Genomic DNA, 19515 nt, shown 5'->3' on the forward strand with positions numbered 1-19515 from the left:
AGACATGACGTATAACAAAACCATGTCACAGCTTAACAGCTAGCAAATGACCTTTCCACCGCCACTGTGGCAAGTTTTTAAATGCTAAGCAAGGCAATTGAAAAGACTGATATTTAAAAAGCTGGGGATAGTAAACACAATCCCTCTATAAGCATTGCTACCAAATACAGCAGCCTCAACACAGCCGCAACCATCAAATGCTGCTGTAACACATACAGGCATGGCCCTCAGGTCAGCAGCAGGCTACCCGAAGAAAGCTGCCTGTGCCCAGGCATCACTGGGCCCCAGCAGGACCGACTACAGCGGTGTCACATCTGGGGTGAGTTTGCCCAACGTTAGTCATTCTGCATCAGCAGCTAAGCTGGAAAGAAATCATAAGTACAACAGTCAGACAGCATCTATTTTTGGAGTTTAACAGAAGATTAAAACACACAAAATACAGATTACTTCCTCCAACCTGTTGGACAGAAGAGAAAGCTCTGCTTAAAAATCCTATACTGATCTCGATTACTTGCCCACCATTATTAAAGGAACAGGAATAAGCATCAGAAAAAGTGAAAAATAATTGTATCATGTTTACATCCTGCCTTTCACAGAACTTTGTGTATTGTCAGTTTCACTGTCACCACTTGGATCTCCAGTTCTCACCTAAAATAAGGAAGAAAATCTCTTCTAAATTCATATGCCCTCAGACAAATTTTAGGAAAACAGTTAAAATTTTTGAAATTACTATGATTTTTTTTAAAACATGATAGATTGATAGTGAACATAATCTTCATAACAACATTACATTTTGAGCTTAGAACATACACCACATTTACAACTGGCTTCAACAATATTTTCAAGTGTTTAAATATTTTCATCATAAAAGGGAAAATATTTATTCCAGGAAAATTTAATTTTACAATGACGATCCACTGTTAAAAAACACTAACAGCTAATTCAAAGACGAAAAACTAACCAAGATCCAAATGTATTGATTTTTTGATATTTTCATCTCTACTGACAATGGCTCCTCCCCAGCTGAAAGTCAGGAAAAATAAATAGAAGGTAGTAAAGCAGAGGCCTTGATCTCACCAAGCAGGCCGCAAACACTAAATCTTTACTTCATCCTGCTTCAAGGAGCCATTTCCAAGCGTGACTTGAGCCAAATTAGCAGTTTACCATTGCTAAAAGAGAAAGGTCATTTCTCTGCCCACTCTCCCCCACCGCTTCTGGCTCCATGCTCCTGCTGTCTAATTCAGGCTAGCTTTGGTACTTGGAGCTGCAGCCACAGTGAGCCCACTCAATTCATCAGAGGAGAAAAAAGAATTAAACAAGAAAAAGAAAAACGTGATTCTTTTCCTAGGACAGCAAGTTGAATCTGTTTCTCCTGTGAAAAGACAGGCTCCAGAGACACTGGCAGAGGGAAAACAAGTAAAGAGAAGGTAGCAGGAACATTTTGGCAGCTGCCAATTGTTAATTTGACTAAGTAATTACGGGACAACACACTCCAGCTCTTAATATTCAAGTAAGCCAGGCTGACAGAATGGAGAAAATGATGCTACTTCAAGAAAATGGTAGAGTTGGGTGGGTTGGGAGGTTGCAAGGAGACAGACTTTACTTATTCATAAAAATCAAATTTGGTTCCCCAATTACTACCAAGGGTCACTCTTTCTAGATGAGCTTCCCACTTCAGTGACTATCCTTTGACAGTGCCCTAATCACTCATATGCATCTGTGACTAGTGCGTCATAACTCACTAGTCATGAAACGTGCAGATTGCTTGCACAGATGTGTAAGTAATGCAGGGCAGGAAAAAAGTCCAAAGAGTGACAAGAATAAGGCCAAACAACAAAAAAAAAGGTGTTTTGGAAAAAAGAAACAACACAGTAAAGGAGAAAAGGGAACCTCCTCTGGAAAATGGGACCAATAAGATGGGGAAACAGAAGATAAAGAGAAGTATGAAAAGTAACTCCAAAGGAAAAAGGAAGAAGTGCAGGGGAGAGGGGAAAAAAGCAAGCACAGCTCCCAAGAATGAGCACTAACAATATCAGCATTCCCATTCAGATCTCCTCATAATCAAATGTAGAAGTAAAATTATGCTCATTTCCCCTCAGTACTTAAATATTTTAATCTTTTTTTCAATAAAAAAGTCAAAATGAAATAAGCTTAAGAAGAATTCTGAGGACAGTATTGATAGAAAAAAAATTGAGAAGTTACACATGAAAGAATAAGATGACCAAGACTGAATTATTCTGAGATAGCAATTTCATAATTTGCAATTATATATAGCAGGAGGATACGAATAGGTCAATATGCCTGCTTGGACATAAGGAAGGGAGAAAAATACTGCTGCTTACAGCTGCTACACATGGCTCTGGTAGGCACTAACAGATGGCTAGGTCTGCCTTTCCTTTAACATTATGCAATATTGCTGCAAGGAAGCGATCCCATGATGGAATTCAGACAGACAAATTCTAAATAGTGACCAAGATCATTGACACCTAAAGAGAAAATACTAACAAGCTCTAAAATAAAAATACAGAAATAAAAGCATTACCTTCCATAAAAAATTCCATACTACTGCCTTTGTTTCTTAACGAAAACAGAAGAAATAATTATTTTCTTCTTTTTTTAATTGATGACTATACTATTTCCATATACGGCTGCAATCAAAAGAATTATGATAAAATTGGAAGTGACTGCAACTATTTCAGTGAAGCTAAACAATAAAATAATCCTCATGTATATGTGTTATAGATAACAGGGATTATCAGTGGTTAATATTAAAGAATTCCTTGCCCCATATTTGTGTGTTCAATGTCTCTGTTCTTCATTTGTTAGACTATGGTGCTTTTCAGTAAGCTTTCCCAGTTTTCCTCCTACTGTTAAAAAGTGCAAGAATCTATACAGACAAATTTATAGCAATTTGCATATTATAAACACCCATATTAGTTCACATACACATAAATACTAGCCACTCATGCGCGAGCATTAATAGAAAAATGCTCACAAAATAAGTGCAAGCAAATCAATTCATCATACTCCTAAAAAAGATACTGCTTGTATTTATTATAACATTTTCCATGGAAGTTCCTCTTCTAAAGTTTACGATAACTTTCCTGTACCTATCCCTTCACCTAATTCTGCAACACAAAGTCACAGAAACAGAGGCTAAAGTGCTCATGTCTTAACTTCAGAATTACATTTAATTCTCTACAGGCATAAGAAGAGTATTTTATTCCTCTCCAGAAACAGCAGTAAAATTCAGGGCGAAACCAGGAACAGCTAATCTGACTAACTGTTGAATGTCATCAAGTGGGAGCAGTCTGATCCTTCTCATATTTACATGAGGTTCTAGCAAGCTGCAGGGCTGTATAGGTGCATCAGTTTGAAGAGACGAAGCAGGCAGCAGCTGTGAGCTGTTAGATTGGCTGAACCAGGATGATGCACATACACCTTCAGTTTAGCTAACACATGCTGGAAAACTTCCACCTAAACCAGATTACATTCTCCACGAATAAAGTGTGCAATTTCACTTTTTTTTTTTTCAATCTTAAATAGTCGCAGTATACATCAAAAAAACAGTTCAGTGTTTGGATTGCAAATATATACTATCAGACTCACCTTACTTGGACCCTTACAATTTATGCTAGGATTCTCTCTGCCTCCTATATTACAGAATCACAGAACGGTAGCGGGTGGAAGGGACCTCTGTGGGTCATCTAGTCCAACCACCCTGCCAAAGCAGGGTCACCTACAGCAGCTGCACAGGACCTCGTCCAGGCGGGTCTTGAGTATCTCCAGAGAAGGAGACTCCACAACCTCCCTGGGCAGCCTGTTCCAGGGCTCCATCACTCTCAGAGGGAAGAAGTTCTTCCTCATGTTCAGACGGAACTTCCTGTGCTTCAGTTTGTGCCCATTGCCCCTTGTCCTGTCGCTGGGCTCTACTGAAAAGAGTCTGGCCCCATCCTCCTGACACCCACCCTTCAGATATTTATAAGCATTTATTAGGACCCTTCGCCGCCTACTCTTCTTCAAGCTGAACAAGCCCAGCTCCCTCAGCCTCTCCTCATAAGAGCAATGCTCCAGTCCCCTCACCATCCCCGTAGCCCTCTGCTGGACTCTCTCCAGTAGCTCCTCATCTTTCTTGAACTGGGGAGCCCAGAACTGGACACAGTACTCCAGATGGGGCCTCACTAGGGCAGAATAGAGGGGAAGGAGAACCTCCCTCAACCTGCTGGCCACACTCCTCCTAATGCATCCCAGGATCCCATTGGCCTTCTTGGCAGCCAGGGCACACTGCTGGCTCATGGTCAACTTGTTGTCCACCAGCACTCCCAGGTCCCTCTCTACAGAGCTGCTCTCCAGCAGGTCTGCCCCAAGCCTGTACTGGTGCATGGGGTTGTTGCTCCCCAGGTGCAGGACCCCGCACTTGCCTTTGTTGAACCTCATCAGGTTCCTCTCTGCCCAACTTTCCAGCCTGTCCAGGTCACGCTGAATGGCAGCACAGCCTTCTGGTGTATCCACCACACCTCCCAGTTTGGTGTCATCAGCAAACTTGCTGAGGGTGCACTCTAACTCTTCATCCAGGTGGTTGATGAAGAAGTTAAACAAGACTGGGCCCAGTACTGACCCCTGGGGAACACCACTAATTACCGGACTCCAACTAGACTCAACGCCGCTGACGACAACCCTCTGAGTTCTGCCATTCAGCCAGTTCTCAATCCACTTCACTGACCACTCATCCAGCCCACACTTCCTGAGCTTCCCTAGGAGGATCATCCAGCTCACACGTCCCGAGCTTCCCTAGGAGGATGTTATGGGAGACAGCGTCGAAAGCCTTGCTGTAATTTACTATTACAACATTAAATTACACAAAATTTGTATGTCATGACAAAAAAACACCCCCTCCATTCAATGCCAATTCTGTCATCGTTTTCCATTACTTTTTAGATTTGGCAGCATCCCATTATGTTTGTTTGGTTTCCCTCCTGAATTCTTGACCTATTTGCATGGTTTCTTGATACACCAATAGAAAAGATGCATTTATGAAAACCCCTGGAAAAGCCAATTATAGAATACATACACAGTGGAAAAATATCTGTACCTAATACTCTATTTTTCTGAAAGCAAGTTACTGTTTAAGTTGACAATGCTTTCTTTAAAAAGCAGCGCAATGGATTGAGAAAAGCCTCATCTCAAACACACTGAAGTAGTCCTTTTGCCAATACAGAGTTCCACCCACAAGCAGTCAGGTATCACACAGAGAGAACAAACCTCCATTCTCTTCAACGCAGATCTAAATTTTTATATAACAACAAGTTAGAGATGCTCAACTAGAGCCCTTAATCCAAGCACTCTATGCAGAGGTCACAGATTATGTGATTTAAGGCACAGCTGGTAACGAGTAAGTTTTGTTTCTTCAAAGCAAGTGCCCATAACCAATTGACTGCTTTCTAGTCATTTACTTATAGACTCTCCTAAACTGAACAGTGTTATGCCTGAGGAACTAACAGCTTCACAAGACGGCTTTTCAGGAGGCCTTGTATTTGCACATGTAGCATCACCAACAAGTGTTCTTTAAAACAGCTGCGTTTACTAGCATTTGTAAAGGTTAAAAAAAATTAAAAGCTTAAAATACTACGGTTTAAAGCTTACTTCAAAGTTTTGGGTTAGTCAGCAACTTACATTAACATGTACATCTTTTTTGGCTTTCTTTTCAAGCAATGTCGCATTCTTAGCCAAAATTTCAATATTTCAACAGAAAAATTTTTTTTCCAAGTGATTTAAACAGGTCTAGGTCTCAGAACATATGAGCTTGCAGACCTCTTGACATTAAAAAAACTCCCTGAGAACTAGCATTAGTAGTCAATCATCATGAGAGTAACTCAAAACCAATTATGCATTTCACTTTTAAAGCGCTAAACTTCAAAAATGCACCTAAGTATGTACCTAGCTCAATCCTGAACCTCAACTACTTGAGGAGAAAAAAAAAAGCCACTCTTTTTAAAACTCCCAGAAAAGGATAGTCTGAAAATTCTTTTTCAAAGGTCAAGATTCTTCATTCAGCTTTCAAACCTGGTAACATCACATATTCAAAAAAGGTATACTGAAGGTTCTGCTTTATTTGGCAAGTATTTACCAAAGCCACACTCAAATGTAAATTATGCCGCTTAGTGAGATTATAGCTAACTTGTCTCTGAGGAACAGTGAAAAAATCAAATCAAGAATTAGACAACCAGCAAGTGCACATGACAGAATGAGCAGTTAAGTTTAGCTATGGACCCTCTTTTCTCCTTGGCACATACAGAAAAAAAGTTACACTCAGTCCTCATGGAAAACTTCATTTCACCATTCCCACCACAATCTTGAACCAGCAAATGGAGCTTCAACAGCCAACTAAGCAAAGTCTCATTCCCACTTATGATAAACACAGGCTGGTTCATCTACCACAGTGAGGGAGTGCATGAAGGGTGCTTCTAGTCATGTCGATAGTCAATTTTCTGCAGCCTCTGAGAGACAGCTTAGTAAATCTGTGGTCTGATAGTTAAGAACAGTCCCACTCTACCTAATCCCAGGCCTTCCAAACAGGTCACATCAGCTCACTTTCTACCTTCTGTCAGTACTATAGCGCACTTGATCCTACAGTCAGTAGGTTTAATGAACTGGCAGAAAGTTATTCACAATTTTTTTGTACGGGATGAATTTTCTACTTATTTACTTCCCTGAACAGGCACATCCTGGGACCAGACAAGCATCACTGGCAGATGGGTGCAGCTGGAAGTGTTTAAAAGTAGATTTCACAATCAGTCAAGTGAGAAGTGCCCTGCTGTCAGAAGGCATAGTCACACTCATGGTCCTGCCTGCATGTTCTCCATAACCTCGTACCAGTTCTCACAATAGCGCACTAATAGTTTCAGTTACATCAGGTGACGGACTCACAATGCAAGCAGTACCCCAATTTGCCTACTGGTCACACAACTGCAAGAGCTAACACTGGTATGGGACTGTGTCTGGGTTCCACCATGGCTTTAGACCAGCTTAAACTCAGTTGCAAAACCACACCCCTCAAAGCCAGCAGCACAAGTGTTTCAAAACACACTCTGATGCCCTCCCTCTCTGGCTATTGCACTCCCTCCTTACCGAGTCATCTTCACCTTTCCCTCATCTCAACCACAGCATTCCCACTACCCACTACCCTCCATTTTTCATACCTTCTCCCTTACAGACACAATCAAGGAAACACTTCTAAAGGCCTCAGGACATCCTACAAGCATAGGAAGAAATTACTAGATTTCAAAATTGCACAAGACAAATCGTAGTCTAATGTTACACCACATACTCGGCATGGCAGGCCAGTGGGTTCAATTCAGCCAGACTCCCTTTGGCTTCAGAAAAAGCTTTCGACTTTGTTCTACAGTCTCATTTGTAACAGATCCAAGTGTTTCTCTCCACTACTGGGATGCAGTGAGACAAATCTTTATCTCACACTGCCTTTGAAAAGCAGTAGAGGACAGCGTGCATGCCGAAATACAAATTACTGACGCTGCTCCCATCTAAACATGCCAGCGTCAACAACAATATCATCTAGTTTTCAAGCAAACAGCAAACAAACCTTTTCCTCTTTAATTCTGTGAACTGGATTCTGTAAAGTTAAAATGTAACCCTCTTCCACATTTATAATGTCTCATTATTTTCCTGAGCAAACAGGTAAACACAGTGAAACAAATGCTGTTCAAAGACTAAAATTCTGTGAAAACTGAGAGAAATAAAGTCTGTGCTTAACAAGGAAAGGCAAACAGAGTCAACACAAATTTAGGTCAGACGAGACATTTATCACTCATGCTTTAAGAGGGCCTGTTCCAGAAAGTTAAAAATCAATTACTGTCCAAATCAGAAGAATATGTGTAGAAGAAAAACTGTAAATAGTTGAAATCTATTTTTAAGCGTTTTACGAGACGCCTGAGAAGCCACTATGTTACCACTGAGAAAAAGCCCAGAGTGGTGAAAAACTGCATAGTTTACAATGGAAGTGGGAACAACTGTAAAAAAAGTCTTGTAAAAATGGCAAGAGAAGCATTGACAATGAGCAAAACACGGAAAACCGAAAGGCAGGCAAAAGGACACAAGACATCCCTAACCCTAGAAGGACAAGCAACATCCTAACAACACATGAAATGGACAAAAGTTGTCAAGATTACAACATAAGAATGACGGAATTGTCAATAAAAACACAAAATTTGAAAATGTTCAGTAAGTGCAGAAAAAAAACAGCTGAGGAAAAAGCCAGAAAGTTTAAATCACATCCTGTTGCCAAGATAAAATGCTTTCTAATACAACAAATATTATTAACTGTCTTTAAAGTACACATTGTTTAAGTCAGTCATATAGTCCAAAAGAAGTAAATATTGTTTTTCATTAAGCCTGACAAAACTCCAGTGATCCGGATAAAAGATAACACAGGCTATAAATGGTTGCCATTTTAAGTTAGCTTTTCTATGTTTGATACAGTATTAACAAAAAAGCAAAAACTAGTAATGCTAAGTACCATGCCTTCACAGAAAAATAAACCCAGCACTTTCAGTTGATAAAGAAGTAGTAATGGTCAAACACAGTTAACGTCCAAAGTGTTTGATTTAGTATTGTCAGATATTTTGATGAAGAAATTAGAATACAAAGAAAGTTAATGCAGTCTATCTTGCACGTATTAAAAACTACAGATGTACAAGCTTTATTCTCATGATTCATTTTGTAACTATTACACATACTGTCCTAGTTAAGGACAGTGATGGCCAAAAAAAGGTTCTTGCTCTTTTCAGTAGCTCACATTTTTCAAACCTCCGGGGAGTGTTAATATGAAAATACTATTGAGATGACACTAACACTAAGCATCCTACACAGCTTTTATTTTGACCCCACCCTATTTCATGGCAGTCTGCAACCTAGGAGTAAACAACAGTTAGGGGTAAGTTTCACAGTGAGGGGAAAAAAGGGGGATAAATAATACTCTATTTCTGTTACAACGCAGCTTATATTACTTGCAGAAGGTTGGGACACACCAAAATAAGGTTTTTTAAATACCAACAAAAGCAAAGTTGTATCTAAAATGAAGACCCATCCAGGAAACTATCCATAAAGCACTGAAGAGGCTTGGAGGTGGATAATCACCCAGGCACAAGCTTCCAGCTTGATGCAGTTCCCAACAAGACCAGTACAATGGCCTATACAAATGGGGGACGCGGAGTAAGAATGTGGAAGTTGCTTTACACCCCAGTGTGACAATTAGAATAGTGCTCTGTTCTCAAGTTCACTACTGCCACAGCTATGGCACTCAGAGCAATGCCATGAAAACACCAAAAGAATGAAAGAACATGTCTCAATGAGAGACTCAGAAGGGTCAGTAGGACTGCAGACCATAACACCAGCACAGGGATCTGATAATCATCAGCATATTAAATAAACGCGGACAGACCTAGATTTGGATAGATATCTCTCAAGATGTAATGAACAGAAACAAATTAAATTCAGACCAGAAACAGGTTTAAGTCTTAAACAGACTAATTAAATTTGGGGGCAACTTGCTCAGCTATACAATCTTATTTAGCTGTTACTGTAGGGTTTTGCTTATTTTCTTTTTTACTTTATCAGTAGAGTGCTGGCTACAAAAAGAATCAGTTCATCAAAAAACCTCAGTGCACACATTAGAAGGTTGGATTAGATCTGCAGTCCCCTCTGGCCTCAACCCATGAAGCTAACCATGACACACAAAGCAAAACTCACCTTTTAATATTAAGCATGCTGCTTGTCTGAGACTTCATTGTTCCGTCCTCCGTTTCAAGTAATATAATAAACAATAACTGATCTTTGAATGAGCTCATAAATGTAAGCTTAGCCCCTGGAGTGATCCTGACTAAACTAGAGAGTAAGTTCCGTAGCTTTACAGGACAATCTGCACCACAATACAACCCCAACAACATCAACAGAATCCCACAGGGGATAGGGTCAGACTCTAAAATCAGGCCTTTAACTGATATTTTAAACAGAAGAAATGAGAGCCAAAGCCATCTACAGTAAGTCTACATGTTTTCTTCACACTGCCACCAAGGAATACAAGGAGATATCATGCTTCTAACTTCCCAGATAGTTCTAAATTGAACCACAGGGAGAGAAACAAAGATAAAAGTCAAGGCTTCCAGCTGGGGTAATTCCTGTCAGAGCCCATAACTCTTAAAATTTTCTTCCAACTTTGCAGGAAGATTTTTCTCCAACTTCAGAGTAAGCCAAAAAAAACCCCCAACTTTCAGAGTCAAGACTTTTCTCATGCCAAAAGAGATCTGTAACAACCAATAACTTCCATCTCTCTCAAACATATCCCACACAACCTAATGACACTGGTGAATGCACTACATAGCAGTAACAAAACAGATGTACCTCCCCAATAAGAGTTCTTACCATTCAGGAAGAGGTGCAGCCCTGAACAGCTGAAATACCTTTGGCAGTTCAGCCCATATTAGGTCACACACCAAGAATATTTTCCAAACAAAAAGGAACAACACAAACAAAATTCATTTCCTAAAGATGGCTCATTCTTGGATTTCAAAATAAAACATTCAAGCCTATCATCACCTACCACAGAACAGTCAGGAAGTTGTTCTGGTTTAGAGGATCCAAAGAATTTAAAGCCAGAAGGCCTATTAAAACCATTCAGTCGAAGGATAACAAGTACAAACTGTATGAGTAGCATTCCTATACTGGGGCTACACTGTATAAATGGAAGCAGAGCTTGCCATTGTAACCATCACCAGAAATCTGAACTTTGGAAGGAAGAAACAAACTAGCAGGGACTACTCAGTGCAGCGTTACTGTGCCATCCTGGGGTGCTCTGCACCTCTTACAATGGAGCTGCCACATCACACTGTAGGGCAGCCAATGCCATGTCCACCCTCAGCTCTACAACCACGGGACTCCCTTTCTTTGGTCATTCATGCACTTCACAATTCTGCTGAAGAATTCATGCGTATGAAATAGTTGGTACATCACTTACAGAATCAAAGTCACCCCAACACAGCCTACACTCCTCTGTATTCAGGGATTTGAAACATCACCCAGTTATCCACATGCAGAATTCAAAAGCTTGCATTTGGTCTCTAGAAAGACATCCAAACTCAAACTGAAAAAGCCAACAGCTGGATAATCCACCACTGCCCTCCTTTCTTTGTTACGAAAATTACTCACCCTCACCATTTACCACTAGTGCCTTTCAGTTTTATCCCATCCAGCTTCACTTTCCAGTCACTGGATCTTGTTAAGTATAAACTGACTAAAACACTGCATCTCAGTAAGAAAGTATTTACATGAGGCAAAAAAGGTGCTTCTCACTAATTCTGATAATGTGAGCAGAGTTTCTTCAAGCCTTTCACCGCAAGGCATTAATTATTAAAATAATTCTCAACTCTTTTCCACACTCTTTATTGTTTAATGACTTTTAAAGACTAAACTTCTTCATTAGTATTACCACGTGCTCAGCCAAAAATCACCTCCTTGTTCCTAATCAGTAAACCACCTTTAAAAATAAAAAAAATCAAGGAATATATTACATATGTTTTAATCAAGCATTATACTAGAAGCTTCTGCTGAACTGCTTGTCTGTATTTATATCCCGCCAATCAGTAAATTTCAGGATACAATCCCATGCCTACGTTCCTTATCTTCAATACACTACTCTGAATATGGCTGCACCAAGGTGCACGTTGGTTTACTAGCATAACTTCACATGAATTCTGGTTTTGTATAGCTGCTCTGTCCTCCCTGCTTAGTACCTATCCACCTCCTTCATCTACAAGTTTTATTAATGACATTTTTGTTATTACTTCCAAATCAATCATGAAAAAAGTCCCGAGTCTAGTAAATTAACTCCTCTAAGACTTTAAGGAACAGTGACATTCAGGAATAACTCTCTCTAGCAACTGTTTCCGAAATATATCAGTTAGCCAGCAGTTCTCCATCCATTTGTCATATACTATAAGATCATTCTACGAGCCCTGCATAAGCAACTCATGTTATTTATTGTACTTCACCGCTCAAATAATATTTATAAGCTTTGCTGCACCACTAGTACTCTTATAACAATGTTAGTAGAAAACAAGGCAATCCACACTGTGATACTAAACCGAACTTGTGATAAAAAGACAGAATAAACATCCTTTGAAACAAGAGTCTATTATACAAGTTCAGTTTGCTTTCACGTGGGAGGGAGGCCCACGAGCTACCACACAAAACCCACCAAAAGCAGCCCCATCATCGATCTCCCAGAGCATTCACATTTTCAGCAGCGTTTCTACCTCTTCTGACCAAAATTACTTGAATCACTTTAAGCTAAGCCTTTCACAAATACATATATAAATAGATCTTCCAGCACTCTAATATTTAAGTGTTTTTCATTATTTCCAAGACCATCTTTCCTACAACATTAATACTGCGTTCATAATATCTCATGGCAAAATGCAAAGCCATAGAGCCCATATAAAAACAAACACCTGCCTTCCAAAATACTCCCTCAAAAAACTTTGAAAGTAATCCAAATTAATTAAAACAAGAAAACAGTAAGAAGAAAAAAAACAAAAAAAAAAAACAAAAAACGAAAAAAATCCGAAAAAAAGATGCATGACAGATAACAGTAACGTGAAACAAGAAACTGGGAAAGATTTACAGTCCTATAAAAAGCATCAGTTTTATATGCATACAAATGTAACACCTGATTAGTGACGTTGGAACGTATACTCACACAAGCACATGATGCTATTTTCTTAAAAAGTGGCAATCACTGAGCATTAAGGCCCCTGACCTTCAAAAATGACTGAACACAGATACACTACATTGTTCAGTGGGCAGGTCTGTGACAGTACAGCTCTGCTATGGCACAGAATCCTCAAGCTTTTAACAGACCCTCCAGAAATGCTCTTCTAACAACCAGCCTCACCAGCAACATTAAACACATCCTATTTTAAAGTTTATCTGCACAAAGGGATTTTAAGGACTAATGCAACACCTATTGAAATCTAGGTAAATACTACCCTGCGAATATGATATAGTCAGATACTCAGCATTTTCAGAAATATCAAATAAAAAACCCTCAAGACTAGTTAGACAAGTGATATTTATCAAATATTAAAAGATTCAGGTTGGTGTTACAGCACAGCACATACATTAACTTCCTGCCCCAACTTCTGTACACACACTTCACTTCATATGCGAAAGGAACAGCACAAAATTCTACCAGATCGCTTAGCTAGTGAAAATCACCAATTTAAAGACAGACATTTTTATTCACGATACAGCAATTACTCAAAGTTAATTTAACAAATACTAATCTTCAGTCTTTAAAACAAAACGGTTTTCTAACAGCTCGTAGATGTTTTTTATCCCATTTCATAGTTTTAGACTGCCTATCTAAAGTTTCCACAAGTTAAGAACATTTTTTTTCAAAGAACATCAACACCCAACAGTCTGGATCATGACTGAAAATTTCTGTCACTTCCGAAAAGCATCAGACACTGCAGATGAGGGTACTTCTCCGGTTAGTCTGAACAAACATGCAGCATCAGCCTTCGTGCAACACTTAAAGACCAAAAAAAAAAAAAAACAAACCAAAAAAGTCATCAAGACACTTACTTGGGGTGCATCACTTTGCTACTTAACCTTCAGAACAAGCAGATCTATTTTGAAGTCATTTACAATTTTATGCTATTTTAAAGTCATTTTAAAGTTAAAGTGACCACAGCAGGGAGGCAGAGAAGAGAGGGTAGGATACACAAACACATACAGAGGCCTATAGAGCATCTTCAGTCATCGAGAGAACTAAAAGTGTCTTTAAGATGTTGTTTAACAAAAAAGAGTACCATCTGTCTGCTAAAAACTGGAGCCTGGCATATGCACTCATCTTTTACGTAGGCTGAAAAATCAACTCTTACAATCTTAGCATATCAGGTGACGAGACCACACGCAAAAGATTTTCTAAACTGTGTAAAATACATTTGAAAACAATCATACCAGTCCTGGGGAGCGCACACATGCTGCTGACAAAGGCGGGCGGCACAAAAGAAGGGTAAAAACCCGGCAGGGAACGACCTCTGCGTGTTACCTGTAAACACTCCTCCCGCCGGCCGGCCAACGCACGGGAAAAGGCAGACCGTTGGCTTCCGAAGCAAACCCCACGCCACCCAGGGAGCGCCGGGCTGGGCCGGACCAGGCCCGGCCTGCGGGCCAGCGCCGGCCAAACGAGTAGGGAAACATCTCTCCCCCCTCCCCCGAGCCGCTCCCCCCGGACTGCCGGGCCGCAGTCACCCCCGGGGCGGCGGGGGCGGGCGCCGAGGCCGGGCGGGCGCCGAGCGCTGCTGCCCAGGGACGCCGGTGCCCGGCGCGGCTCTGCTCGCGGAGGAGCGGCGGGGTCGCGGGGGGCAGGCAGGTCCCCGCCGCCGCCTCACCCCCCGGCCCGCCGCCGGCCGGGACCGCCGCCCCCGGAGACGGTGCCGCAGGAGGGCCCGCGGCGGACCCTGCCCTCCCCCTCGCCGCCCGCACCCTCCGGGCCGCCTCCCTGCCGCGGCCCGCCCCGGCCCGGCCCGGCCCTGCCCGCGCCGCCTCACACACCCAGGCCGGCAGCGGGGGGCGGCAGCGGGGGGCGGCGGCGGGGCACCTCCCGCACCTCCCGCCCGCCCTCCGCGCCCCGCCCGCCCGCCTCGCCGCCACCCCCCCCCTCCCGCAGCGGAGCGCCGTCCCCGGCCGCGGCCCGATCCCCCGCCGCCCGACCAGGCTCCCTCACCTCCGGGTGCAGGATGGGGACGCAGCCCGCTTCTTTCTCGTACTCCTCCAGAGGCGCCGCCATCTTGGTGCGAGCCCGCCGCCCGCTGCATGCCGGGTAATGCGCGCGCCCGCGCACCGCCCCCTGGCGCTCCCGGCGGGGAGAGGGCGCGCGGCCAGGCTGAGGGGCCCCGGAGGAGCGGGGACCGCGACCGGTTCCGCCTTGCCCCCTCCCCCGCGGGGCCCGGCCGCTCCCCGGCGGCTTCGGCGAGGGCGGTGCCCGGGAGCCGCCTCCGCTGGGAGCGCCGGCGCAGCCGGTGCTAACGGGCCTCGGGGCTGCTGTGGCGGGCCCCCAGGGGAGAGCGCTCCGGCTCCCTGCTCCTTCCCCCGCCTGCCCTCCCGCCGCCGGCCGGGCAGCCCGGCCCTGCGGGGCCCCGTCCCCTTCGGGCTGGGACCGGCGGGCTCCTCGGGGCCCGGGACGGCGGCTCTGGGGTAGGCAGCCGCCAGCCGAAGAGAAAGTGACCTTGGCGTCCGGAGAAGTGTGTCACTTGTTGGAGGTACCGGTATCGGTGCTCCTGCAATGAATATTTAGCATAATTTAAGTTTTGGGAGATACTTCAGCTTAGTGAAGTTCGTTATAATTGGGAATGAGAGCAAAAGGAGAGCTCCCCTGTACACTGGATGTTGATTTGGTTCCAGGCTGAGTGACGTCTGTCCGGGGCCTACTGGGGAGCAAAGAGCTTGGGAAGAAACCAGGAGAGGTTTTCCTAAGGTTTTCGCTCTCAGAGGCGAGAAGAACGTTTGAAACCCCCAAACAGTTCTGAGGATGGCTGGAAGGCTGTCTTTCCAACCACTTGTACCCAACTGAACGGGAGATGTCTTGCAGCCCGTCACCCCCACACGCTATCCAGATGGCCGAGCGCTCCGCCGCGGGCTCGGGGTCACATTACACCTTGCAGGAAAATAGGCCTGCTTCTGTTTAGTTTGTCATCTCGGTTCTCACAAGCTGTGCAACACACATACAGCCAAGATTAGGAATCCTAAAACTCTTTACTGCAAACTTTTATAAAATGGTTTTGCTGTCACAGAATGTTATGGCTGGTTTGACTGCCGCTTTATACTGTTGTATCTGTGGTGCTCTCTTCTGCCTTTGTGAGAAATGGGCCTTTAGATAATACATTTTGTTGTATCATAAGACATTAAGCTCACAAGCCTAAAACCCCACAATGATATTCTCTTCATTACTCTTTCCTATCTTGTACAACACGTAACAGAGAAGCCCTAATAAAATCTGACCACAGCATTATTAAAATGTCAAACTGTAAATATCTTTTTGCTGTATAAATATATTTAAATTTAAAATTACCAAGAAGAATGACACAGGATTTAGAAACTGGGGGTGTGAAACAGGTCTAAAAGCACAGACTTGAAACCATAAGGTACTGAAGTGCTAAAAGAGCAGAACAAGACAGTGAGTATACAGGAGAGGATCTTTTTTTAACTGTGTATATTATTAAATGTACTAGGGCTGACATGTAATTTGCAATCTGATTTGCCTGAAGAAGAGGGTTTTCAGCCCCGTGCAAACCCCAGAAATAGAAATCCTTTATAAATCATGAGTGTTCTTCTACGTATTTAATAAATGTAGGGGTGATAAAATAACCAAAAATTTTTGCAGTATTTTTACTATGTAGATTATTTTTCCTTGCAAGTCTAAAGAAGCTTCATCCCATGGCCCTGAACTGTACTGTAAATGCGTACCCTGACAGCTGTCTAGGTATTTATACCCCGTTCTTCACAGGTCTACACATTTTGAAACCAGTTCTGTCCTCAGAGACATCTGTACAGAGAATTTTTGCCATTACACTTCAGGCCTCGTCTATGTATATAGTTCATGTGCAACCTATTATATCCTTCTTCAGAACCGAGTGTCCCTTTTACCACCAAGTAACAGCAGAACTGGAATACAGGAACGTGCTAGGGTGTCTCTGCATCAGAGCTCTTCATTCAAAAACTAGCGGTGATTCAGAAGTTGGAAAAGTTTTCCATTCTTCAAGCATTCCCTGTCCTCTCCTAATCTGTAATGCGACTGTTTGGAAACGTGGCTCTTCACTTCGGTCATTACAGACAGGCTGGCATCTGTGCAAAGCGAACAGCAGATACAAACCCAATAATCTGCTTTGGTAACAAAGTCTGTAGCTATCTTCCACAATCTAAAAGGCTGTAAGGTTGGATGTTTCTCTGGACCCTGCCAGATATTGAACAAATATCTTACTCGTCTAGGTTTTACTTTGCTCATTTGTAAATCGAATACTATGTCATGTAATTCAGAGGGGTGCTCTGAGAGCTTATTGTCGTTGCAGAGCAATTTGAGGCTCTCGGATTAAAGAGGCCTTGTAAATGCCAAGGATTATCGTTGATCAATGGCAGAAAGTGCTCTTCTGTGTGGTTGCACTGAGTGGTCAATAGCTGACGTGTGAAGTGTTTTCCGTACTGACCAGAGAGATTTTATCCAGCGCTACTTACTGGGCATGAAGCAGGGACAAGTCTATAATATTGTGTAAACATGGCATGCACTGGAAAATTATTTTAGATTCAGGTCTGACTTAAGGAAAGAACAATTCGCCAATACCACAAACAGATTTTCTTCCCTTTGTTTTGCTTTAGATTAATCACTGAAAACATACACAAGGTCTAGACACCTCATTTTAATTTTCAAGTAAGCCAAAATAGAGCTTAACTGGGAAGTAAGTAGCATGAAGATTTATGATTCTCTATTCTACAGCAAGAATTTTACCTTTTTTAATGAGGAAAAAAACCACCTTTGGCAGAGACAAGACACATTTATAGAACACACATCCGTACATGTTTCAGTGCTAGGGATGACTGTGCAGCTGTTTTAGTTCCTGTCTTCCACTGAAGTGTGAAATGTGACAGTGAAAAAAAAAATTTAACATACATGTCTGAGTAGTAGTTTTGTATTATGGTGTTACCTCTTAAAACAACTATAAGTGCGATTAAACAATGTTTATCTCTGCAACTTAATATTGCACTTGAAGTTAAGTATTTGTGCTCGTGACAGGCCAAAACTTAAAGTGAAAATATTGGAATGTTTTAGCACAAAAGTAGCCACTAAGTCAAAAATACCCTACTTAACCTTACAAGAATGAACATCTTTAGAGGAACTGTGTTTGTTCTTCATGTTTCATACATGGTTTTCATTAGTCATTAATTTCATTAATTAAAACACCATGAGATGGATTTGCCACCATATCGAGCCATCTTTGAAATTTTCCTCTGCAGAGTCACCCAAAAACCTAGCTTCTCTGACAGGGGCTGAAATATCTGGGGAACCGTATCACGTTCCTGTTCTCTGGGTATGTGTGCAGAGGGGCTATAATCAGAATGAGTAATTATCTTTATTTTTCACTATCTATACTGCATTTTCTAATCACGTTACTGTTTGAGCCTTGTGTTTTCTGTATTGGAAATGACATTCATCCATCTAGATGTGCATACCAAAAAGAACATATAAAACATGTCATTCTGCTTGGGTTTATCCAAGTCTATGCTTTCTCTCTGCAGTCACTCCTAGATGGAGAGCACCTGGTTCTCACACAGTTTGGACCAGTTTGACTGCTGGAAACCCCCAGGTGGCCTCCCCCCCTGTCTGTTCCTGCTTCTGGTTCTTGGAAGTGTTTCCATAACATGTTTCTGCAGGGCAAAGTACCACAGCATTACCATATTCTTGAGTGTGTAAGTATTGTCTTGGTTTCGGCTGCCGCCGGCAACAAAAAGCGCCACGCGGCCACCCCTCCCACCGCCGGGGTGCGGAGGAGAATGGAAAGAAAGAGGCAGAAACTGGTGGGTCGGGATAAGGGCAGTTTAACAGAAACAGCAAACAAAGGGAACAGCAACAACAATGATACAGATAAGGAGAAAATACGACACAAACTCGCACAACAGACCCGCTCTCTCGGACCGCACCGGCGCCGCGTGCTCCCGAGCCGCGAGTGAGTCCCTGCCGCACCGCCCCCCCCACCAGAGCCCAGCGTGACGTCACATGGTATGGAATACCGGGCTCTGTTTGGCCAGGTGGGGTCAGCCCCCATCCCCCCGCTGTGCCCCTTCCTGGAGTCCGGTGAAAATTAACCCTGTCCTGGCCAAACCCAGGACAAGTATGCACTGGGCTTAGAAACATACATTCCTTTACACACTGTGTAGGCTTTTGTTCTCTGTAGGGGCCATCATCTTTTCATTCTGCCTGGTTGAAGTTCACTCCCTAAGCTATGACAGCACGCATATACTGCACTTCCATCAGCATCCCCCGTTTCTGGTTTGGCTAATGGAAGGCAAACCTAGCAGCAACAGTGAAATTTGCTTCAGTAATTTTATTTTAATCCCATGCTGTAGGCCCTCAGCCTTTTCAGAAACTCTCACTCACTAGGTCTTCTTGCAGCATAACAGGAAACAACCAGAGGGAAAATTCAGGTGAAACTAGGGAGCCGCTTTCAGTAACAGGGAGAGGTTCACAAATGACCTTGTTCCATCCAACGTGGACAAAACTGTGGACAAAAACCTATGTTGGTATGACCATTTTTCTTTTTGAAGAGAGATGTCTCTATTGTATATCTATAGCTGAGACAGGATCATGACACCATTACTGAGTTTCCTTCATACCTTCTTTTGTGGTTAAGATAGGCTGTGATGCCCAAAAGTATACAGTGTAATGAC

The 19515-nt window shown here is 42.7% G+C and overlaps 1 protein-coding gene across 1 annotated transcript in view; it reads right to left on the bottom strand.

Moving 5' to 3' along the window:
- The window catches only part of ZDHHC17 (zDHHC palmitoyltransferase 17), a 78271-nt gene extending 63323 nt beyond the window's left edge, over positions 1-14948 (bottom strand). Inside the window, exon 1 of the mRNA XM_075428086.1 lies at positions 14804-14948. Within this exon, the coding sequence (XP_075284201.1) occupies positions 14804-14866 (63 nt within the window). The 5' untranslated portion in view covers positions 14867-14948. The remainder of the gene's footprint in view (positions 1-14803) is intronic.
- Positions 14949-19515: the final 4567 nt, after the last annotated feature.

The sequence above is a fragment of the Opisthocomus hoazin genome, chromosome 8 (assembly GCF_030867145.1).
Source record: "Opisthocomus hoazin isolate bOpiHoa1 chromosome 8, bOpiHoa1.hap1, whole genome shotgun sequence".
In the NCBI taxonomy this organism is placed as follows: domain Eukaryota; kingdom Metazoa; phylum Chordata; class Aves; order Opisthocomiformes; family Opisthocomidae; genus Opisthocomus; species Opisthocomus hoazin.